At 47.7% G+C, this 25,704-nt stretch overlaps 1 protein-coding gene across 3 annotated transcripts in view; it reads left to right on the top strand.

Annotated features, from left to right (window-relative positions):
* Positions 1-25,704, top strand: part of SETD2 (SET domain containing 2, histone lysine methyltransferase) — a 1,034,666-nt gene that overhangs the window by 810,538 nt on the left and 198,424 nt on the right. For all 3 annotated transcript variants that reach the window (XM_085628742.1, XM_085628741.1, XM_085628740.1), the window contains one exon: positions 15,067-15,206. In XM_085628742.1, the coding sequence (XP_085484868.1) occupies positions 15,067-15,206 (140 nt within the window). The remainder of the gene's footprint in view (positions 1-15,066; positions 15,207-25,704) is intronic.

The raw sequence follows: 25,704 nt of genomic DNA on the forward strand, positions 1-25,704 counted from the left end.
TATCTAGTCAATCAATCATTTCGGTTGAGTGTCCATTATTTCTTGACATTTCCATCTCTACGGTCGGGGATATACATAGGACCCCTCTATGTGCATTCCACCTGCTCCATTTTTTATCTAATTTCTTGGGACAACCTCTAGACTTATATACTTCTTTTTCTGCAATCATACATTTGTCGAGTTCAGCTGCCCAAACCGTAATCGAAGGTCTTTCCGCTGCCCCCCAATTCATTGCGATTGCTTTTTTAACTAAGGTGTATCCGAGAGTGGCTAGGTGCTGTTCCACTTCAAGCTAAATCTTTTTAAAGAACTGGCTATTTTAAGTTATTCTTTTCTGATTGAGGCTTCTAACCGCAGATACCTCACTAGACAGGATCTAGAAACTTTTTTCTGCAATACCTCTGTGCACCTGTAGGTGGCACTGTGCAGCTCCTCACTGACGCCATTCTACTCTGGACATGATGTTCGGAGACAATATAGGTGCCACTTCATGCACTGAAGTCAGTTCCTTTCTTTCCACGCGACCAGAATCAAACCCAGAGCTACCTCTCGTCTCTTTCAGACACTTTACCTCTAAAAACGTTTTTATGCAAGTTAAATATCACCTCCCAAAACAACAGGTTTTAAGCCCTGTCACAAACAAATGTCTTTGACGGATCCTCATGAGGTTTGCCTGTGGTGCCGGGGTATGAGCCACAACTAAGGCCTGTAGTGACTGTGCATCAATGAACCTGATGGCCGTACATGACCGTGAGGCAAAACACTTTTGTCAAGCACTGGAGAACTCCACTTCGAGAATGGTCCAAGTCGAAGGGTAGGTCACGGTCCAGAAGTCACAAGAGACGCTGCAGAGGTCGGTTGTTGTCATGCTCCAAGTCTTTGGGTAAGTCGAAGAAAAAACATACAAAAATCCAAGCGGGGCTCTCCTCCTTCCTGCCACTCCCTTTCTTCTGAGAAAGTGCGAGGGCTTCACCATGCCTCTTCATCTTGCTACCAAAGTTGGCCGACCTCTGAGCCCATTCGATTACTTGTCCCAGCACAACATGAGTTTCTGGTGCTGTCTCAGACACCAAAGCAAATCGAAGAGTTCCTCAAGTGCCTGCTCTGACTCTTCATATCCTTACTGTCGCCCTCTGAAACTCCTACATGCCCTAAGGAGACGAGATGCCCTCCATCTAGGATACCGTCAGCTGGTTTCCCCTCGGCACCAGTAGGACATTCCTAATCCACCACTGGGCCTCCTCCAGCTTTTGCACCGACTCTACCTTCGGCACCCCGCTTTGCACTGGTTCCCGGAATGTTGCTGCAAAAGGAAGAGGTGCTCTCTTAATCATTCAGTGCTGCTACAACCCCAACCGAAGCCACGTTTGATTTCCATCGAAGCACAACCTCCTCTACTTGATTTACCTTCTCCACAAGAAGAACATATATGTTGTACTCTTTATTTGCTACGAATTCGGACAATGATTATGATGCAGGTATGCCCTCACTTTTTGCTGAATTGCTGAATGTACTTTGACTGAGTGTGCCCTGGACTCCTGCCAATCAGGTGCCCAGGGCCTATGTTACTTCCCTAAAACCCAAATTGGCAAACCCTGGCCACATGTCAGCCCCTGGTAAATGGTACCATAGGTACCCAGGGCCTTGTGACCAGGGAAGGCTGCAGCACTATTTGTGCCACCCTTAGAGGCCCTGTACCCTAACACACACACACACTGCCCTTGCAGGCTGAGTGTCTGGGCACAAGACAAAACACAGTCGACATGGCACACATCCCTGTGTGCCATGCACACAACCTACACTTCCCTGACATACATCAGCCACCCCTCTAGCTGGGTGCCCTATGCCAGTGGTGTGGACATAGGAGCATGAGCCCCTACAGTACCCAGGTCCATTCCTGGGCACTGTAAGTTCAGTGCTGCCATTTAAGAGTACATGGTGCTGAGAGCTCGTCAAACACGAACTCAACAGCACCATAATGGCAACACTGAAGACTGAGAAGTTTGGTATCAAACTTCTCAGCACATTAAACCCACACTGATGTCAATGTGGGATTTAATGTACCAAGCACCCCAGAGGGCATCTTAGAGATGCCCCCTAAAACCTAACCTACAATCCACGTCTGCTCTGAGGCTGCCTAGGCTGCCACACAGCAGACATGTTGCTGGACCCCTGGGTAGGAGAGCCCCTGCTCTCTTGGGTCTGCAACAATGCACATCCTGGGCGAGGTGCTAAATCTCCTCCCCCAGGATGGGCAGGGGAAGCTTCAAAGGCATGCTGCCTCTGTGAGCTTCCCCAGACCACTGCAACCCCCCACTCTGGCGGGAAGCTTGGCCGGAAACCCCAAATAAGGACAGGGGATGTGCCAGCCTGCCAACCCCACCCCTCAGGTGGGGAGGCGAGGTGAAGCACATCTCCGGGCTCTCGCCATCTTGAAGATGGGAAGCCCTGCCCAATCAGGACTAGGTTACTGCCCTCCTCCCACAGGAGAGGCAGGATAGGGGGTGTACCCACCACAGGACAGGGACCCATTGGTCCCTGCCCTTCACCTACCTGTAACGCCCCTAAATCTCGTAGTTAGGGGCACCCTGAACCTTTCTTCCCCAGATTCCAGACTCCAAAATCCGAAGAAGAGCTAGAAGAAAGAAGACCTGCCTTGCAGCTGCTAAGAAGAGGAAGACACCAACTGCTTTGGCCCCAGCCCTACCGGCCTGTCGACTCGATCCTGCTCCAACCCGGCATCTCTTGTGGCCAGCAACCTCACAAACCCCGGAGGACCTAGCTACCTTTTGACTCTAAACCCCTGGGACACCCATGAGTAGAGGCTCTACTCAAAATCTACTTCTAATCCCTGGCAGCAGCCCGGAACCGCAAACCCTTCACACTCTGCACCCGCCAAGCCTGGCCTGTGCCAATGTGAACAAAGACCACGAGGACGACCCCACGGCAACTGTGACCCCGAGTCCAGCACCCAAAGACCTCCCTCGACACTCCTGAGGAAGCCTGCAGCCTCAGAACCAAGTGCCCCCCAACCGCGATCAACAGAGGGTAAGATTTTCCGACACCAAAAGGCACACCTGCACCTGGTGCCCCAAGGCCCCCTGTGCCCAATCCCGGGGTACCTACCTATCCGCCAACTTCCCAACTTACCTCTCGAAGTGATGGTGGCACCTGAAGAATCTTCGTCACCGAGCTTGCAGTCGTTTTCTAAACCAGAGCTTTCCCATTGAAATCAATTGAGCGCCCGAAGGCTCAAAAGCACCATGCACCCAGCCGCCCAAGTGGCCCTGGCAGTGTAACCTCTACACCTATCTACTTCCCCAAGTGACCAGGAGCCCAGCTCCCACAGCCGCGTGGCCTGCTAGTCAACAGCCACCAACCAAGGCCCCCCTGCCTCCCATAGGATATCATTGGGCCTAACTCACTCTGCACCCGGCTTCCCCTGCGCTGCTGAGGGTGTAACAACTGTACCTACCTGACCCTGGGACACCCTTGAGTCTGTGCCCAGAACCTTAACTCTGGCAGTCGAGTACTTACCCAAAAGCTGATAACCCAAATTTCCTCCATAGGGTAACATTGACTGGTTTCTTCTGAAATTTCTTCTAAGTGTGGAGTTTCTAAAACTTAAAATATTCACTAAAAAAATCTGCTGAGTAACGAAAAAGAAAATACTCACCTGCTTTTAGGAGAGATCCCAGTGCTGGATCTTGGTGCCAAGCACTGACCCTGAAAATTATTCACAACCGTACTTACCAGTAACCCAATTTTCTTCCATAGGAAATCAGTGACTGTTTTTTCTGTGAAATTTCTTCAAAGTGTCGACTTTTGCAAACTTTAAATATTCTTTAAAAATCGTATCAGCTGTGAAATCGTAATTAATTAGATAGAGGTCCCAGTACTGAGTCTAGGAGCCCAGTACTGGATTATAAAAGTAACGAGAACCTACTTTACCTCCAACTTGAATTTTCTCCCATAGGGAATCATTGACTGTTTTTCTATGAAATTTCTTCGAAGTGTCAATTGTTAAAATAGCAAAATATTGCCTAAAATCAGAATAGTAACTAAGCAGACTTTTATCACTTGTTTCTAAGAACTGTCCCAGAACTGAATCTAGAATCCAGTCCTGGAGTTACAAAAGTAATCCTGAAAGTAATCTATTGCAAATAACTTAAAACTTCCATTGAGCTCAATGCATTATTGTGTTTGAAATTGTGTTGCCTATTGCAACAACCTGTAACTATCTACAAAAGTCAATTGCATATTGCAAAAGTATTTAACTAAAGCATCTCATTCTGAGAAAGTATATTTTAATTCCTATTGTTGGTTCTGAAATAAAACAGACATATATTTTTTACATAAACCATTGGCCTAGAGTTCAGTTATTGAGTGTGTGAGACCATTTGCTGACTGAGTGTGTGCAACAAATGCTTGGTACCTTTGCTTCGTGGTAAGTGGAAAACACACCACTTCAAGGTGTTGCCATCCGGAGTCACTACAGCTCCAAGGGTGTTCACAAAGCTTCTAGAAACAGTGGCAGTGCAGCTATGCAGTAAACTACATACATTTCTTAATATACCTGTACAACTAACTGATGAAGAGCAGCAGCAGGCAGCAATGCTGAACATAACAGCAGCATTCCTACCCACAGGTTAGGTTCCGCCATCCAAGTTTCCTTAACTTGAGTCAAGATAAGCACATCCGAACCCAATGGCGGAAAAAAACAATCTGAGGATGGAGAGGATGCCCATGCGCACTGTGGTCCAGGGGAGGAGTCACCTATCTCAGGATACTTCGAAGACTCTTCCAGGACAACAACGTGCAAACATCCGGACCCAACACTAGGCGGCGATCTATGCACAGATATGAATGTCAGCAGCCCTACATGCCAAGAACAGATGCATACTGGTAAGTAGCATATTCAATCCAGACCTTCATAGCAGGAAAAGCATGCCCCAATAAACGGGGTGTTGTGGCATTCCTACAGCTGTTGCCTCTTTTTCAGACACCATGTCTTCTCACTGTAAGAACTGTTGGTGACAGTGGACTTGTTCATTGCAGTAGTGGCACCTGCTGCATTGTACATTTGACCACTACAGGAGTGCCTTGTGAGGCAATGGTCAAAGGCGGAATCGCATTTGAAAGATCTAGTGTTGGTTACAGCCAGATCTTATAACTCTGCTGTGGTGGAACAGCAACATGTTGCTTGGCAGGCCCTTTCTAGATCTTCTTGCGAAGTTCACGATTACTACCAACGTGTCTCTCGTAGGGTGAGGTGCTCAGTTCAGTGACATGAGCGTACAAAGGACCTGGACCTCCGTATCAGGGGCAGCACATCAACTATCTGAAACTTCAAGCTGTCTTTCTAGCCCTGGGGGCGTTCTTCAAGCTCATTCAAGGCAAGAGGGTCCCCCAAAAGACTGGCAACGTGACAGCCATGTTTTACATCCCAAAGCAGGTGCGAACACATTGTCCCCTCCTCACTCTGTTGACTTAGACCTAGTGCTGGGCAATCCGCAACCACATTTGCTGATTGTGGTGTACAACTTTGCCGACCTGCCCAGCAAAATGCATCAACTAGACCATGAGTAGGAAAATCCACCCACCAATCCTCCACAAATGCTTCCATCAGTGGGAAACCCTGACCATTGCATCTTGAAAACATAAGATGGGCAATGCACTATGGATGAACTGGCCAGGGATATTTGCCTACACACTTCTTCCTCCACCAACCCCCACCACAGTCTCATACTTTGTGAGGAAAATGAGGCACCTGCCTATAACCCTCGTCCTAGTAACACAAACCTGGGCAAAATAGCCCTGGTTCTTAATGCTCGTCGAGAAGATGTTCAACAGCCCCATGAGAAACATCCTCTGAGGATCAGAACAAGTACCCAAGCTGGTTTTAAGAAAAACAAAATGCAAACATCTGGCCTAACACTAGATGGCACGAGTATTTAGAGCTTGTGAATATACAGCGGTACACACTACAAGCCGATGGTTACAGGGTAACATTTTCAGTATTAATGAATATTCAAGGTTACCTAAATTCTCCGGCATTTGAGAGACTGTAAAGAAGTTTCTCTGAAATATATTGTATCAATCTGTTGGAAATATCAAAATCAAATTGGAGTGGCAAACTAAGTGTTACATGTTTTTTTTTTTTTGGTTATACTTAGTCCGACAGGTGTCTCCTGGGATAGCGTGCCAAAGAAATAGAAGCAGGTAAAGAATGGAGGTCCATTTATATTGGTACAATAAATTTCAGAGAAACCTTTTTACAGTCTCTCTTGTGTTGGTGATATTTGGTAACCTTGAAATGGGTTAATTGTTAAAGTAATTGGGTTGCTGGCCCTGCTGCTCTCACCAGCAACCACATTTTTTGTGAGAGATAGCTTAAATGGGCATTTGGTTGGATATGTAGATATATGTGTGTGTGTGTATATATATATGTGTATATATATATATATATATATATCTCACCTACTGGCGGTCGCCAGTAGGTAGTTATAGTTGGAATCTAATTTCCATAGGAAAAGCATTTTTTGATTTGCTAATAACTTTGACGTCGTTTGACGAATGTTTGCGAAATCCTCCAAAAAAAGGTCTATTCAGGTCATCAGCTATCCTGGGGGGGGGGAGGGGGCTCCCCCACTTCATTTAAAGGAGCCCCCGGGTGGGCCAGGTTCCGGGGGCAATCCGAAATTTATATTGTGGGGGCCTGCGGGGCCTCCGCTGCCCCGGGGTCCGCCACCTCCCCGGGGCTATGTAAATTAGATGCGGGAGGGCACACGTCCCTTCCGCAGCCCTGGGGCTTTAATTTAATATGCAGGGTGGGCCTCGCGGGCCCACCGAAGCCTCGGGGACCATCACCTCCCCGGGGCTTTGAAAATAGAGGGAGGGGAGCCGCTCCTGGAGCCCTTGATGGCCCTGGGGACCGCCACAATCCAGGGCCGGCTCCTGCAATGTCCCAGGGAGCTCATCCCCGGAACATTGTTGTTTGCTATGACAGGGTGGAAGCATGCCTCGCACACTGTCATAGCAAACCCTGGTTTGCTTCGTTAAGCAAGAGGAGAAGAACCTGCTCTCCCTTCAATCAAGCAAAGCAGGGTTGCTTTTTGGCAAGGGGAGCTGTATGTTAGCAGCTCCCCTTGCCAAAAAGCAATGCCAGTACCCGCAGGAGGCTGGGAGCTGGTGGGGGCATTGGGACTCCCCTCACAATCCCCAACGAAGAGGCCAGGCCCCGGGCGATAGGGTCCCCGGGGCCAGAAGTGGACAAGGGAAAGGGGACCACGCGGCCCCCCTTCCTAATGATGAATAAAAACATTCAATAATTGGGCTTGCCCTGGGGGGTGGGGGTCCTCGGGCGGATTTATTTATTTATTTATTTATATTATTTATTTTTAGTTTGGAGTGGCGATCCTAACGCGGCTCTCAGCACAGCCCCCTAGTGTGAACGCGCTGGGTGTGCGGCTCTCAGCGCGACCCCCCTAGTGTGAGTGCGCGGCTCTCAGCGCGGCACCCGATTAATTCACAGGTCTTTAAAAGACCATTTACCTGTATATGAGGCCTTGTTGTGATTTTACCTCTTCTTAGAGCCCCTGCATCTCCACTCTGCCTATGACTGGAAGAATTAGCCCTCCCCCCGAAATTTTTATCAGCCTCCCACGAAATTTGGCTCTAGTTGCGCCCCTGACTGGCATATGCCGGCTCAGCCCACTCCGCTTATGCCTACAGAATTCTGTAGATTCTTTCCGCCGTATGTCAATGATCCAGCTGTGGGGCTGGGAATATCTTGCGGACAGGATTCTGGGCCTTTCCCGAGGTTTGGCTTTCAAACCTGATGCTCCGCCGGGGTTGCCACTGGTTGGCAGCAATTAGAGCCAAGATCGTGCTCAGGGGTTAGGCTCTGCCAACATATGTACTTATCCAATCACTCTGTCAATCCCCAAGCACCTATAAATTCACTATACACTCTCCTTGCAGTACTCTAATCATCCAGTCTCTACCCATGTACTCATAGAATGGCCCAGACAAAGTTACATAACAGAGGTCTTCCCCACTGCCAGAGGTAACATGGTTGCGTGTGCAGTCAACAGCACAATGTAATGTGGTAGGGACCAGGGCCATCATGCATACATAATGAACACACTGACACAGTTAGATAGATAGTGGAACTGGCTACGGGCATGTGCGCTCGCCCCCTTTTTATTACCAGGATCACATGTCCAGTGACGTCTGTGTTGGATGCGTGTGGAGTGAGTGTAAGCCAGCCCTCAGGGAATGGTTGGTGCTGACAACAACTACAACAGTGATAATCAAATCACACACACAGATTCAATCATAAAGGGTCCATGACTTGTGGTGTACTAAGGTAGGGGTACCAGAGATGAGCATGCTGATGTGTAGAAATTGTTAATGTCCCTTTGGGATATTCCTGCTGCATGAGATGACATTGTTGCGTCCGGTGTCTACAGCACGAAAGTCAATCATAAAGGGTCCATTAGTTGTGATGCACAAAGTTAGTGGCACCTGAAGAGCTCAGCGTGTGTGAAGCCAGCAATGATGGCGTGTCCTTGCATGACTGAATTGGATATGTGTGAGACCTGCTGACCGCACTGTAGGCTGGAGGCAGCGGTCAGCAAGGGCCTACAACTACGTGGTGTTGACTTATGGTGCACTGAGTTAGTGGCAACAGTGGCGCTCAGCGTGTGCGCAGCCAGCGATGATGCGTAGTTCGGGCGGGCCGCACTGGGAGCAATGTCTTTTGCCTAATGAATTCTGCCTCAATACGGCCATGTGGCGGTGACTTGTGGCGCACTGAGTTGGTAGCATCAGAAGCACTCCGCATGTGCTCAGCCATCAATGGTGCGGTCAGGCCGCAGTGGATGCAATATCTGTCGCCTACTGGGCTCTGCAATTAATAAATCAAAATTGAATTCAAATTTTGAGCTCTGCTGACCGCAGTGTAGGCGTATGGAGCAAAAGATGAAATATGTATGGAATACATTGTTGAAATATATAGGTTTCAGGGGCGTTATAGTTAGTTGCCTATTGGACTCTGAAATGAATGAATCAAGACTGAATTTGAATTGTGAGCTCTGCTGACCGCAGTGTAGGCCGGAGGCAGCGGTCAGCAAGGGCCCCCAGCCACGTAGCATTGAGTTGAGCTACACAGAGTTAGTGGTACCTGAAGCACTCCGCGTTTGCGCAGCCAGCGATGATGCGTGGTCCGTGTGGGCTGCACTATGAGCAATGTCTGTTGCCTTCTGGACTGCATCATCTGCAATTGCGACTCGATCTGAATTGTGAGCCCTGCTGTCTGCAGTGTAGATAGAAGGCAGTAGTCAGCACAGACATCGAGGAATGCTGTTTGTCACTTCTTGACAAAATCCGAGGACATAGAGTACGATTCTCTCTGCAATTAATAAATCATGACTCAATTCAAATTGTGAGCCCTGCTGACCACAGTGTAGGCATATGGAGCAAAAGATGAAATATGTATGCACTATATTGTCGAAATATGTAGGTTTCAGGGACGATCTAGTTAGTTGTCTACTGGACTCTGAAATGAATGAATCAAGACTCAAATTAACTGTGAGCCCTGATGACCGCAGTTTAGGCCGGTGGCAGCGGTCAGCAAGGGCCCACAGCCACGTGGCGTTGACTTGAGCTGCACAGAGTTAGTTGTACCTGAAGCACTCAGCGTGTGCGCAGCCAGCGATGATGCGTGGTCTAGGCGGGCCGCACTGGATGCAATGTCTGTTACCTACTGGACTGTGTCATCTGCAATTGCGACTCGATCTGAATTGTCAGCCCTGCTGTCCGCAGTGTACATCAAATGCAGTAGTCTGTACAGACATAACTGCGGTGCTGGGTTCGCAGGGGACCTGCGTCGAGGAGGCCGGCGGTCACAGCGGCGGCCTCGTGGCAGGGTGAGGGCCGCCGCTCTGGCAGACGCGTTGGCCTTCCCAGAAGTGAACCACGCCCAGAGTCCCAGCCTATTTATTCACACTCCTACGCTGGAGTGGCGTACGTTGGACTAGCACTCTCCGGTTCCGCTTACAGGGGGGACGACACAGCTACTTGACTGAGATCTTCCCCACTGCCTGAGGTAACATGGTTGCGTCCACAACAGTACAAGCACCAGCAGTATATGGATAGGTATGTGTTCTGAGGTCTATCCAGCACATTACCACTACACTTGGCATTGTGTGCATTGTTATTGATGGGTGACTTACCTCCTTCACACATACTTGGTTCCCACATCCCCCAACATTCAGCTATATTGTGGTCATGCCGTTTTGGGAAGTTCCGCTGTTCTGTTCTGCGCTGCCTCGGTGGTAGTTGGGTTAGGGGTGGTCCGAGGGGGAGGTCCTCGGGGTGGTGGAGGTGGGTGTTGTGGCCTTCTTGGGTGTCGGAGCTGCATGGTCAGTAGCTCTATGACATGTGTTGGTCTTCAGATGCAGCTCTGGGCTGGGCCCCCTTTCATACTGTTGGTAGTCGTCCTGCTTTACACCAGTAAAAGGCATAGGTTAAATTCTTACTGCTAATGTGGCTTATCGCCCGTTTTTGGATCGCGTTGCAGATTTGGCTGGTCGTTGCAATTATCGGGAAGTGGTGTTCATGTTCTTTTTGCACGGGAACATCTATTCTGCACATCATTAGCGTTAGTTGTCGCTCTCATTGGTGGCGATGTTTTTTGCGGAAGCTATCACTGGAAAACTGGCGATATCGGCAGTTTTCACCAGGTTGAGAATGGGATGATAATTCTTTTGCTGCGCTAAAGTGCCGATAACTCAGCGATAAGTCATTGAGAATACGCCCCATCATTTATTTTAAATTTTTCGTCCGATTCGTGCACCCATACGCTTTTAAAAAAACAAAAATATTAATCATTTTTTGCCCCTGGGGCTTTTTGTGGGATCCCCTGAGCAGGCCTAGGGGGTCAGGGTGTTTGTACCCTGCCCACTTTTTCTTGTTTTTTCATCTTTTTTCTTGTGATTCGCATGCAGCTACAACAAAGTCGTAATAAACACAAGGGCTCGTTTTAGGGTCACCCTATAACCCAACAGTTGGGATTTATCGCCGAGTTATCGGCACTTTAGCGCAGCAAAAGTGGTGAAAGAATTATCGCCCCATTCTCAAGTTGGTGCATACTGCCACTTTGCCCACAGGCTGATGGTACCAACACAGCGGACAATCAACATCGTTACGCAGACAAAGCTGCTGGCTGTGCTGCTCCTGTTGGCCTCTGGTATCTTCCAACTAACAAGTGCGAGAGTCGGAGGAGTCTCCTAGCCAGCCCTATTAAACTTCCTCACACGTGTTGGATGCATGTCTACAACAGCAACTTAGGGCCCCTGCATCCGCACCACCTGCTCGTCCCAATTTTGTAGTATTCCTACACATCCAACCCCAGCCGTTGCTTGACGCCCCTGTGTTCTAGATCCAAGATTGTAGTCACTGAAATGGGGGTGCGCCATTTCATGAAGTCTAGTAGTCAACAGTAGTGGAAAAACAGTACTTTATTTGAAAAAAATAAATTAACACAAAAACATCAAACGACGAGTGACTTTGCCAACGGGGAACATCAACTTGTGGATCGAAATAACTGTAGATCGTCCTGGAAATCCCAAAACTCTGTATTCCGAAACCTGTTGGATAATGGTCAAGCATTAGTATGGTCACAACTGTAATATGGTACAATGTATTGCACTTGGACAAACCGGAATGCTTACAGGTATGATCAATCCTGCACAAAAAGACCGTAACAAAAGTTGGTGTGGTCGTAACCTTTGTAGGAAAGAAAAGGAACGTTACAACCACACAAACTTCTGTTACGGTCTCATTATGAAGGATTTATCACACCTGTAAGCTTCAGGGTTCCTTTCAGCTTGATACACATGCATGTTCACTTAGCCTAAACTGCGCAGAAACAACTGGAGACCAAGCAAGGGAACCACGCCATAGCAGCCTTTCCTGCACGTGTTGGGGGCAACTGAATGCACATGTGTACTATTTGTGCCCCCTGCCGACACTGCACCCAATCACCACAGCAGAAACCATACGCATTCCAACAATGTGCGGACAAAACTGGACCACTGGGGCCTGTAAACTGTCGTCGCAAACGTCTCTGGCAGTGTGCATGATTCTTACATCTTTCGCAAGGAGACCCAGACCAGTCCGCTGCCCAGCGATGACTGCCCGACCCTACGCACCCAGACCTCAATGCTCACCTGCCGCCACTGACGTGTCTCCAAGAGGGCTAACCACGTGCCAGTGCAACCTCCTCAGCCGTCGCTGGATTCCGCAGCACAGACCCCCAGTGCATCCTGCTGTACCACGCCGAGGAGTTATGTCTGTACAGTCAGCTGCCTCTGGCGTACACGCAATCCAGCCGAGCTCACAATTCAAATCGGGTCTTGATTGCCAGGATAGCATATCGAGGCCACGCATCATCGCAGGCTGCACACCCACTCAACTCTGGTGGCACTAACTCAGTGCAGCTCATGTCATCGCCACATGGTGGGAGGCCCGTGTCGGCCAAAATGCCTCGGCTGCCACGAACTCTGTGCACCTCAAGTCATAGTCTGCCGTCAGAAGGCCAGTGTCCGGCAAAGTGCTTCGGCTGCCACCATCTCTGTGCACCTCAACTCATCGCGACGTTTTGGGAGGCCTGTGTCGGTCAAAGTGCCTTGGCTGCTACCAACATAATAAGCGCACAGATACACCCAGATAGAGAGTGGAAATGGCGTCGAGCATGTGCGCCCTGCCATTTGTTTGGGCATGGTCACATGTCCTGTGATGCCTGTGCTGCATGGGTGTGGTGTGGGTGTAAAACAGTCATGAGGGAGTACCTGTGGCATGCTGACAACTAGACCTGTGATCAGCAGATCACTACAGGGAAGACCTGGGACATGTAGCGTTGTAGTTCCCTCCCTGTAAGCGTAAGCGTAAGCGGAGTGGGCTGGCTGAAACGCGCTTCCTTCACTACTTTACCAATATGGCGGTTTGAATCAGCACACCCAGCGAGATAGGTACACGATGGGTGCGCGACTAATATATATATATATATTATTTAAGAAAACAGAAGACATTATATTATTTTAATAAACAAAAAAAATACCAAAACTATTTTTGGGATATTAAAGTTGAAAAATATCACCAGAAAAAATTACAAATTACTGAAAAACCATAGCTTTAATTAACATTATAATTTGAAATTAGCATTTAAAAAAACCTTTGAAATTCACTGAAAAAACCACAGGTTTCAGGGACGTTCTAGTTAGTTGGACGTTTCACTCGTACAAAACCAGAGAAATTCCCCTGTTGTAGTTAGTTCAGCTAACTATAACTCGCGCCCCCGCAATGCACTGCTGATGACGTCACATATTACATCATTCATGACCTGGTCAGTGACATAACTGATGACATCACTGATGACATTATCCACGTGAAAATCTGATCCACCCCTCACACTCTAATATAACCTTTGATACACCCACTGTAAAATACGCACTATTATTTTTGAAACCATCGAGACACAAATACCAGATACTACATACGCACTCACTGATTCCTAGGTCTCCAAACATATCCACTCATTCACCCGTACAATCACTCATACATGCAGTCACTCATCAATAGAACACTATCATATGCACTCATAAACCTATATAGACACTCCCACACCACCACTCATCCAGAGTTACTCTCACACCTAGTCAGTCATGCAAAGAATCAATCACATTTCCATTTACTGACCTATACAGTTATACACACACCACATCACTTATTCAAACAGAAACAAATGCATACTTACTCTTTTATACAATCACTGATACATGTACACACTCATCCATACAGCCACTCTCACAATCACTGACTCTCGCGTATAGTCATTTATATACTTCAACTTTCACATACACTGCCTTTTACATATGTAGTTACTTGGACATGTACCATTGAGACATCCATTCACTCCCCAACACACCCATACACACACTTACCCACCCATACAGCTGTTTCCACATGCACTCTTGAACCCATACACACAGTGAATCAACCACTCAAACATCTATGCACAGACTCCCACACATACACCCAGGCACTCATACAAATACTCAATGAACCAATCGATAACCCATATAGACACTCATGTAGCTACTGACCAACCCATGCAGTAGCTTATACAACAGACAGACTGATACAGACATTCACGCAGTTTAGTCACTAACCCATGCATTTAGTAAGACACGCTTAATCACTCACTTAAACACGCACCTACTAAATCCTCCATTGAGACACTTATACACCCACTCAATCTTCAATACACCTTGGCATATATATAATACATATTTAAACTTTAAAGAAAAACAGTCACTGGATGATGTCATCACTGATGTCATTTGAGATGTCATCAGTGATGTCACTGACCATGTCATGAATGATGTAATATGTGACGTCATCAGCAGTGCATTGTGGGGGCACGAGTTATAGTTAGCTGAACTAACTATAACGGAGGAATATCTCTGGTTTTGTACGAGTGAAATGTCCAACTAACTATAACGTCCCTGAAACCTGTGTTTTTTTCAGTGTATATATATATATATATATATATCTCTATATATCAAGGAGTGGAAGGCAATTCTCCGAAACGCGTCAGTCCTTACTTACTGGAAATGAGGACTGTGTGAGGAAATACACTTTGAATATGTGCAATCAGTAATCAAATTGGAATTTGACCCACCAAAAACTGTGTTGCAACTTGTGAGCCGTGTGCTGCTGAGACTGACATCTTAAGTACGGCATGGTTATACTGCGGAAGATGTCAAAATTCAAACAATAGTACAGAGAAGGCTGACCAGGATTTCAACAAGAAAATATAAAGGTTTAGAAATTAAAGTCAAATGTATGTACTCCCTCCTTAACTGGAGTGTATTAAAATATAACAGTTTTATTATATTTATATGATACACATGTAATGCTTAACACTTGCAACAAACACCATTTTATTATCTTAGAAAGACTTGTTTTTTGTTACATTGACATATTTACATTTTTCAGCAAGAGCTAGTTGTATCCAACACCATCCTGGACCTACCGCCTCCATCACCACCAAAACCGAAAACCATTGTGCTTCCTCAGAGTTGGAAAACAGCCCGAGACCCTGAAGGGAAAATCTACTATTATCACATTCTTACAAGGTAAATTGTGTGACCATATCATATTCAAGCATTAACTTCAGGATTTCCATTTTTCTCTACCAAAACACCTTCATTGTTCCTGTCTGCAGGGCCTAATCCAAATCTTTCAGTCGTAACATAAGCTTGCTCCCTGGTCTGAGGCCTCTTCATAGACATAGACTTCAGTTCTTCAGTTATAAAAAAAGAGAATCTATGCAACACAAGATGTGTGATCCACTTGAGTGGAAGATGTCAGAGATTAGAAACTAGCAATTCCATACCTAAGAAGAATTTTGTTGCATGGTGTCTAGATAGTAGACTGTTTCTCTTATTTGACCCTGTTGTGGACTAGCTGTCCCTTGGAAATTGAGGAGAGGCTAGCACATTGTGATTACGCTCTCTCGGTCCTCGTCTGGCCTTAAAGGTCCACTCTCACTGACATCACTATTAGCAACCCATCACTGGTCTGAAAATCTGAGTTGAGCTGTTAAACGTCTACTCTTTCCCCAGTGCCTAATTTTCAATCTAATATTGCTCTTTTTTTACTGTGAAGTTTCTACTGGCCTTAGCTTGGTTTTTGTGCAGACCATACTACAAGACTGGACTGCACCCAACCACGATCAAACACATTAATCACTCTTGTTGCAGCAGGATGTTTCTCGGTCAGGTACACAAGTCTATCTTTTGGACTCCCATACAAGATGCCTACATACTTTCATGAGTTTTTTTGGGCACTGCCTCCAGTTTTTATGGCTGCTCCGGATATTCCCATCCTCCTTTGAGCTTGTGCCCTTGAATATGGCACACCTCTGCTGGCCCTTTGTCATAACCATGAAACTTCTGGAATCAGTACTTCTCAACGATCAAAAATATGTTGCAACCCAAGACATTAAGGCCCTACCTTGTTAGTGCCACTTTCATGCACTCCTACAATGTGTGTTTTCCTATCCTCAGACTCCAGGAAGCATCCCACCTAGTGGTGAGATTGGAAACCTCTTGTAAAAGCTGTTCATTTTCTAGAATGTGTGTGGCCAGTCCTGTGTATTCATCACAGCGTATATGCAACTCAAATTTTTCTCTCATGCTGGGCCATAGCATCACTAAATCTTTTCTTTGGTTGTGCCTACCAGATCGCGCAAGCTCTAACTGTCTGGGTTCAAAAGACCTATTGTGGGCTTAAAAAGAAATGACAGGGGCTTACAACCTGCCCATTGCTTGACACTCATTGGCTTTGCCACTCATTTCCTTTCTTTTTATTTAATTGCATTCTTTGTCCCAGCTTGTCCCTCTTTTGTTTGTTCTTCCCCTGGTGCATCTTTTTGCTTTAGCATACCATGAGAGTGCATGTGTTTTCCAGCTCTCTCTCTCATCTCATTATCTTTTGTGCTTCTCTCTGCCTTCCCGCCACCCCATGTTTGTTTTCTCTCATGCTGCTTTTTTCCTCCTTAACTTCTTCCCATTTCTTCCTCGCACACACCCCCGTTTGGCCCCCATGCCCATTATTGCTTATTTTTTAAATATATGTATTTTTTTTAAATGGATATAAGGTAGCAAATTTTTGCCAACCCCCACTGCCTTAAAAAAAAGAAAAAAAAAAGAAAAGGGCTCATTCATTTTTAAAAATGTACCAGTACATTTCTTATTGGTAAATTAAAGCAAAATGGCACTCGCATCATTTTACAGACACATGCCTAATGACCCATGTGCTAGTTTACAAAAGGACATGCTCTGTGGCTGCATTATTGCATCTTTATTTTTGCTTTTGTTTGTTAAATTTACCTCTGGCCATTCTGCACAACATCTTGTCAATGCTGTACAACATAACTCTCATATTCAAAAATTTTGAATTTGCTAATGCTTATTTCTACTGCTTCTCTGAAACTGCCTACTTATTTTGTACCTTTTTTTCTCCACCAGCTTGCCAACCTATGCCATAACTCTTTAGTTACACAGGCAGTGCCACAAACAGTTTGCAGAAGCCAACATGCATGCCTAATCTGTGTTCCATTTGGGAAGCAACCATCTAGTGCACAAAAAAAGACTAACTTGTATGCAGACATTGGACTTGATTAAAAAAAAAAAAAAAAAAAACCTTTTAGACCGGAGTCCAAGTCTTAGAAACCTGGTGTGGTTCAAGGATCTAATCTTTCGGTGAGGAAGCAAAACGCCCAAACAAAGGGCTGTTAACTTTGCATTTTCTGTAAAATTCACCTTTCTTGGCTAAGTGTAGCTGGTGTTAGTAATCCTTAGGAAGGTGAAAGCAGCAGATGAAATACCTTTTTTATTCACTTATGTTAAGATTTCTTATTGCTGGAATCAGTGGTTAAGGTTCAGTGGGGTGGTGCTTGTCTCATCCTGGAACAAAAGGTGCTTTGTAGTCTATAGTTTCCATAGAACTTCAGTTGCTGTTTTACCCTCTACTCAAGTTGATCTTCCTGTCTGATCATGAAAGCTTTCATCTACCTTTGTGCTATGGGGTTAAATGTTCCCTTTTTCTCATGACTACTTGTAACCACAGTCTCCTCACCTTTTGAATTCCTAGGTGACAGGCTGAATCTGGGATGAGGCTGGTCCCAGTGTCCTCCAAAATCCATAGGCAGTTGTTAACCCCTCATCAAACGGATACATTTATAGAGGCAACGCTACAACATTTCGGGCGCGTACAGCTCTTTGAGCACCTTCGGGTGCCACGGGGTCTTCAGGCGACTCCAGCGTTGACTAACCCCATTGAGCATGCGCCTGACTCCCTTCTGTTATGCTCTGTGCTTTGTCAATTCCAACCACCCCAGTGACTCAAGTGACGCTCAGACTTGATCTGACTTGGACACATATTTCCAATCTAAAGGCATTGTCTTCCTCCACCAGGATTTTGTCTCACTATGAGAATACCAAAGCGCAACTCTAGCTTTCAGCGCCACCCCCAGTTATTTTCTTGACCACAGCACTATCGTAGGCTGAAACCCTCGTTCAGATCTTTTTCTGAAGCAGAACAGGGGCTCCAGAACATTCTGCATGACCAAGATGACGATAGAGGCAGACCATTTTCTCCCTTTCCTTATACTGCTGCCGGACTATTAATTCGATCTAGAGAACGCCAGTGGTTTGGTCAACTCCTCAATGACAGAGCTGTGCTCTACTATGCCCCCTCCAACTGATGATAATTCCTTCTTTGCAGCAGTAGCCTGTAGAACAGCAGAAGTGAGGAATCTGTTGTTACCTACCAAAAAGATTAATACAAACTTTGTAACGTATAGTTTCTTACCTGTCGGTGTAGTTTTGCAGCTTGAAGATCTTTCTGGATTCACTATGCTGTGCATTATTCTGCGGTCTGGTGGTTGGGTCCGGAATCGTAGTCTTTCTTCTCTTTTTTTTGTAGCCCAGGTGGGCGTCGACGTCCCACCATTTGGTGTACCTCTCGTGACGTCGGCACGCTTCCTGCGGAAGCTCCCACCTCTGGGCGCCATCTTCGGATTCTTTTTTTTCCTTTTTTTTTTTTTTTTCGAATCCTAGGCAATTTTATTATTTTCTCCTTAATCATAGCCTTTTACACGCTTCTTTTAAGTCTCTTCTTGTTCTCTATTCTGTCTTTCCTCCTTCTGCTCCAGCCTCACCTTTCTGGCGGAGGTGGGCGGGTTCGCTAGTGAATCCAGTAAGATCTTCAAGCTGCAAAACTACACCGACAGGTAAGAAACTATTCGTCTTGCAGCGTGAATCTTTCTGGATTCATTCTGCTGTGCATAGACTTTGTAGCCGTTTGTCATCTTTGTGGCGGCTGGATGGAAGATGAGCGTTGGTCATTGAATATATGTTGAAGCACCTTCTGTCCTACTTGTGCTTCCTTGTTCATTTGTATATCCACGCAGTAGTGCTTAGTGAACGTGTGCATTGAAGCCCCATGTTGCCGCCAGGCATATGTCTTGAATGGGTGTGTTAGCCAGAAAAGCAATTGTTGCTCCTTTCTTCCTTCTGGAGTGGGCCCGTGCCCCTTCCGATAGTTCTTGCCCTGCCTGTTTGTGGCAGAATTGTATCGTCAGTGCGATCTATCGAGCGATGGTGCTTTTTGTTACTGGTCTACCCAGGAAGCTGGTTGCGAAGGACACAACAAACTGCTTAGTTTTCCTGTGCTCCTTGGTTCTCTCGATGTAGTGCATCACCGCCCTTCTCGAGTCTAGAGTGTGCAGTGCCCTTTCTGCGCTTGTGGCTGGGTTCTGAAAGAAGCCCGGTATTTGAATTGTCTGGTTCATATGGAATGCCGACACCACCGTTCGAGGCATATGAGCTGCAGATTACACACTTTTGCATAGATCGCCATCTGGTGTTGGGCCCGGATGTTTGCAGTTTGTTTTTCCTCTTGGAAAGTCTTTGGAAGTCACGAGGTCGGTGACTCCTCCCTTGGTTCGTATTGCGCATGGGCTTTGGCTCCATCCTCAGATTGTTTTATTCCGCCATCGGGCTCGTATGTAATACTTCGTGCTCCGGCTCCGAACATTCCAGTTCGACGATCGAAGCAAATCCTCGCTCTCCGCGGTATTGTTTAGATACTAATCTCCTCAATCACCTTCTTCGACGCACTTTCGATTCCAGTCGTCGACGGCGGCCTTCGGGCCTATCCAAGCTCCGGTCCCGGCTGATGGAAAGAACTCCATTCAAGAAGTGCCCTCGATGTGGGTCCAAATTCCCCCACACCGATCTTCATGAGGTGTGCAACCTCTGCCTCTCCCCTGAACACGAGGCTCGAGACTGTCCCGCCTGCAAGTCTTTTAGATCAAAAAAGACTATTCGAGATCGAAGGGCCAGAAGGAAAATGGCGCACTCCTCGACCTCCGTTCCAGTTGACATCTTCGGGGACGACGTCAAACCTCCGGGACACCAGCACACCGAAGAGGACCTCGTCAGTGCTTCCGAAGCAGACGACTCGGATGTGGAGGACATCACCCCGGCGCAGAGGTTCGTGAGTAAAATACACCCTCCCACACCCGCGCCGACAACCAACAAGGCTTCTGTCACGCCTTCGTCTTCGGTGCCTATGCAAGACCAAATACACTACTTCTTCCACACCCCACCTTCGGGCCCGGTAACGAAGCCAAGTAAGCCTTCCGGCGGCTCGGGCTCGAGCCAGCCTGCCAGTGGTGCCGAAAAACACCCTTCGGCACTGAAGAAAAGATCGGCCTCTACCTCGACACCGAGCTCCATAACAAAGCCCTCGGTGTCGAAACCCAGCCTCTTGGTGCCGACCAAACATCATAAGGCCCCCGGCACCGACACTCCCGCACCGAGGCTGGTATCGGCACTGACCAAAAAATCAGAGGTCCCCAAAAAGCACGGCACAGACAAGCCTAAGAAGCCGTCGGCCCCGAAAACGTCGGCGCCGACCGAAGAACCAGTGTCCCAAGAACTTTTTACACCGGATCCTTTACAAAAGACACTTACCAAGGATCCAAAAACTTGACATTTGGCACTGTCTTCAAAAAAGAGACATTTGGACAGACCAGCTCCACCTCCACCTCCAAAGAGGAAGGACTGTGCTACCTCCCCTTTCAGAGTGCCTTCCCCGCCTCCTCCACCTCCTCCACCCTCTCCACCCCCGCCCCCTCCACCTTCTCCACCCCTGCCTCATCGCTCTCCGACCCCGTCTCCAGGCCATGATGATCAGGGGGACCCATACTACAACCCAGCAGATGTGCCACAAGACCCCACCCCTACAGGATCCCCAGACCCCTGGGATGATTATAATAATCCAGACATTCCAGATGTCCCACAAGATGACCTATATCCATCCAGGCCATCACCACCAGAAGACTCACTGGGTTTTCACCACCTACTTCAGAGGGCGTCACATTATCACAGGGTAGAGCTACACACTGACCCAGTAGAGGAAGATTTCCTCCTAGACACCTTTGATACAGCACATAGGTCTACTGCTATACTACCTATGCTCAGAGGGGTAATAAAACATGCGCCAGAGGTCTTTAAAGACCCAGTCAGGGCTAGGGTCCTAAACCCACGTATAGAGAAAAAGTATAAGGCTGCCCCTACAGATCCTGCCTACATCAAAGGGCCTGCACCACTGGATTCCATAGTGGTATCCACCACAAGAAAGAGGCCAAATTCCCAGGCGTCAGGCGAAGCACCACCACCTGACAGGGAATCAAAGCTCCTGGACGCATCAGGAAAACGCACTGCGCCACAGGCAGCTAACATATGGCATATCGCCAACACTCAAGCGCTATTGGCCAGATACGACAGGGCGCATTATGATGAGCTAGAAACCATCATGCACCATCTCCCAGAAAAATATAAAAATAGGGCCAATGAACTAATCCAAGAGGGTAAGACCATAACCAATACCTCTATACGCTGTACCTTAGACGCAGCAGACACAGCTTCCAGGGCCATTAACACCAGTGTCCTACTCCGTCGACACGCTTGGCTGAGAGTGTCCGGCTTTAAACCCGAGGTACAAGCCTCTATACTAAACCACCCGTTCGATCAGGAACATTTATTCGGGCCAAAGATAGATGAGGCCCTCGAGAAGAAGAAAAAAGATACAGATACGGCGAAATCTATGGGATCCCTACTAGACGCTCCTTTCGCTGCTCTTCCTTTCGTGGCACGGGCAGAGGCTACTCCTCAGATAGCGCGTCCACGTCCTACAAATCCCCCCCTCAGTCAACATTCACAAAAGGTTATCAAAGAGGCGGATATAGAGGAAATAACAATAAAGGCAGAGGCAAAGCAAATACTGCCCGCTCTGCCACACCGCCTACCCAATGACTTTCCCCTGCTCCCCCCAGACCATCCCACTCCGGTCGGGGGCAGACTACAAAATTTCCTTCACGTCTGGGAGTCCATCACATCGGACAAGTGGGTGATCCAAATTATTCGTTCAGGGTACTGCCTAGAACTCACATCTACCCCCCCCAACATTCCACCCAGGCAACGCCCAATGTCACAAGAACATTCCACGTTACTAAAGCAGGAGGTGATTTCCCTCCTACAAAAACACGCAATAGAACAGGTCCCCCACAATCAGCAAAATATAGGGGTCTACTCCCTATATTTTCTAATACCGAAAAGAGACGAGACGCTACGACCTATCTTAGATCTCCGACCTCTAAACACATAAATACATTCGGACCATTTTCACATGGTAACACTCCAGCAGGTACTTCCGCTCCTCTCCCAGGACGACTTTCTCACCACACTGGACTTGAAAGACGCGTACTTTCACATTCCGGTACACCATGCCCACAGAAAGTACCTCAGATTCGTAGTGGATGGGCAACACTACCAATTCAAGGTGCTCCCCTTCGGGCTCACAACAGCACCACGGGTATTTACCAAGTTCCTAGAGGTAGTGGCGGCACACCTCAGAAGACAGCACATTCACGTCTTCCCGTATCTGGACGACTGGCTGATAAAAGCCGCGTCCTACAACCAATGTGTACACCACACCGCCACTACAATCCAGCTACTGCACCAACTAGGCTTCACGGTGAACCACCAAAAGTCCCAGTTAACGCCATCCCATATAAAGCAATACCTCGGTGCCACCATAGACACCTCAAAAGCTATTGCCTACCCCAATCCAGCAAGGATCGCAAGCATTCAAGCTTTGCGTCAAAAATTCATACATCAACACTCCCTCCCATCAAGAGTGTTTATGCAACGGATAGGGATGATGGCCTCTTGCATTTTCATAGTGCCGCACGCAAGACTCCAGATGCGTCCACTCCAAGAGTGCTTAGCGCGCCAATGGAACCAGGCCCAGGGGCAACTGACAGATCTGGTGTTGGTAGACGGTCGCACCCATCGCTCTCTGCAGTGGTGGAACACCACAAATCTTTCCAGAGGTCGACCGTTCCTGGACCCGGTTCCACAAATAATCCTGACAACAGTCGCATCGCTCTCTGGCTGGGGAGCTCATCTTCTACACCTCACAGTGCAGGGCACATGGACACCGCAACAAAAGTTACTCCACATCAATCATCTGGAGCTACTGGCGATCTTTCTAGCCCTATAATCCTTTCACACACAGATTTTAGGCAAGGCAGTCCTTATCCGCACGGACAACATGACCGCCATGTACTACATCCAAAAACAAGGAGGCACACACTCTCCACAGCTCTCTCAACTAGCACAGAGCATATGGAGATGGGCAATTCCACACAAAATCTTTCTCCTAGCCCAACATGTCCCAGGAGTCCAGAACACCATGGCAGATCTGCTCAGCAGACAGACGCAACAGATCCACGAGTGGGAACTTCACCCGCAAGTTCTTCACCCATTCTTTCAAATGTGGGGGCATCCACAAATAGACCTATTCGCCACCCACGAAAACAAAAAATGCCCAAGCTTCGCCGCCAAATACCCACACCCATTGTCCAAAGGCAATGCGATATGGATGAACTGGTCAGGCAAATTTGCATACGCCTTTCCACCTCTCACACTAATTCCATTAGTGGTGCGAAAGCTACAACAGCACTCCCTCACACTCATTCTAGTAGCTCCAACATGGGCCAGACAACCATGGTACACCACCCTACTGGAACTCTCAGTAGTGCCACACCAAAAATTACACCTCTCACCATGCCTCCTAACCCAGAACCATGGAGAGATCAGACACCAGGACCCAGCTCAGCTCAACCTTGCGATCTGGCTCCTGAGATCATAGAATTCGGATACCTTAACCTTCCCCCGAATGTATGAATGTTATCAGAGAAGCTAGACGCCCTACCACTAGAGCCTGCTACGCTGCCAAGTGGAAAAGATTTGTTGTTTACTGCCATAACAACACAATCAACCCTCTAGACGCATCCATACAGCACATCATATGCAACTTATTACATCTACAAAGATGTAACCTAGCATATACATCTATTCGGCTACACCTCGCAGCAATTGCTGCTTAGTTACAAAACAGACAGCACCTATCACTTTTCAAAGTGCCTGCCATTAAAGCCTTTATGGAAGGCCTAAAACGCATAATTCCCCCCAGAGTGCCACCCTCACCTGTGTGGAACTTAAATATAGTGCTCACAAGGCTAATGGGACCGCCTTTTGAACCCTTGCATAAATGCGAACTGCAAGTTCGAGGCATATGAGCTGCAGATCACACACTAAGGATAAGATCGCCATCTGGTGTTGGGCTCGGATGATTGCAGGTTGTTGTCTTCGGAAGAAGACTTTGGTCACGAGATAGGTGACTCCTCCTCTGGACAACAGTGCGCATGGGCATCCACTCCATCCTCAGATTGTTTTTTTCCGCCATTGGGTTCGGATGACCTTTTTTCCGCTCCAGCAGAAAACTTCATAGCAATCACAACAACTCTCAAAATTTAAAATTCCACGTCGAAATACCATCGGACCGGCTCCGGACGCGGCTGATGGAAAGGACACCCTTTAAAAAATGCCCCCAATGCGGAGCAAAGTTCCCCCACAGTGATCACCACGAGGTCTGTAATTTGTGCCTCTCACCAGACCACAACGAATCGAGCTGTTCTGCCTGCGCCGCATTCCGCTCGAAGAAAACGATACGGGACCGAAGAGCTCAACGCCATATCATGGCAAAACCGGTACCGGAACCAGAAGACATCTTTGCACAGGATGTCCCTGACGACGATTCCGAAGACCTCCAGATGGTGTCCGAGGCCGCCGATTCTGATCCGGGGCAGTCCGTGAGTACCAGCTCCCCTACCCCAACCCCACCAAAAAAGACATTGGTCAAGACTCTGCCAGCTGGGCCCAGTCGCGATCCAAAATTGTCTTCAGAAGCCCCGCCCCCGGCTCCGAAGACATCTAAGCCTGCAGGTCGCTCGGGCTCGAGCAAACCTCATATTATTGTGCCTACAATACCTTCGGCACCGAAGCAGGCTCCGAGGCCGAAATCTCCATCGGCACCGAAACGTTCTTCGGCACCGAGGTCCCCACCGGCACCGAAAGGTTCGTCGGCGCCGAAAACTCCATCGGACCCGAAAAGTTCTTCGGCATCTAAAACATCTTCGGGGCCAAGAAAAGACCACAAAGAACCTGCCGATCTCACAAAGCCCAGATCGGAACCCAAAAAGTCGGCGCCAAGGCCACCTTCGGACACTGAGGAACTTTTTCGGCCCGATCCAATGCAAAAACGGATTTACATCAATCCTAAAACAGGACATGTAACAGCAGTGCCATATAAAAAAAGGAAGCTGGACACCCCACCTCCCCCAGCTCCTCCAAAGAAGGACTGTGCCACCTCACCCATACGTCCTTCCTCTCCTGTCTTACCTCCTATCCCATCCCCCCCACCGCCTTCTCCTTTACCATCTCCTTCGCACACACCATCTCCACAGGATGATGATGATTTAGGGGAGGGGGAGACCCGGATTTCCTTGATGATCCCACCGATCCTAATGATCCCTTTACACTCCCGGACACGGCACCCATAGACGACTGGTCTTACCCTATGCCTGACATACCTGATCCCACTCCATACCCCTCAAAACCCTCCCCGCCTGATGACCATTTGGGGTTTGGTCAG

This window comes from Triturus cristatus, chromosome 10, assembly GCF_964204655.1.
Source record: "Triturus cristatus chromosome 10, aTriCri1.1, whole genome shotgun sequence".
NCBI classification, from domain to species: domain Eukaryota; kingdom Metazoa; phylum Chordata; class Amphibia; order Caudata; family Salamandridae; genus Triturus; species Triturus cristatus.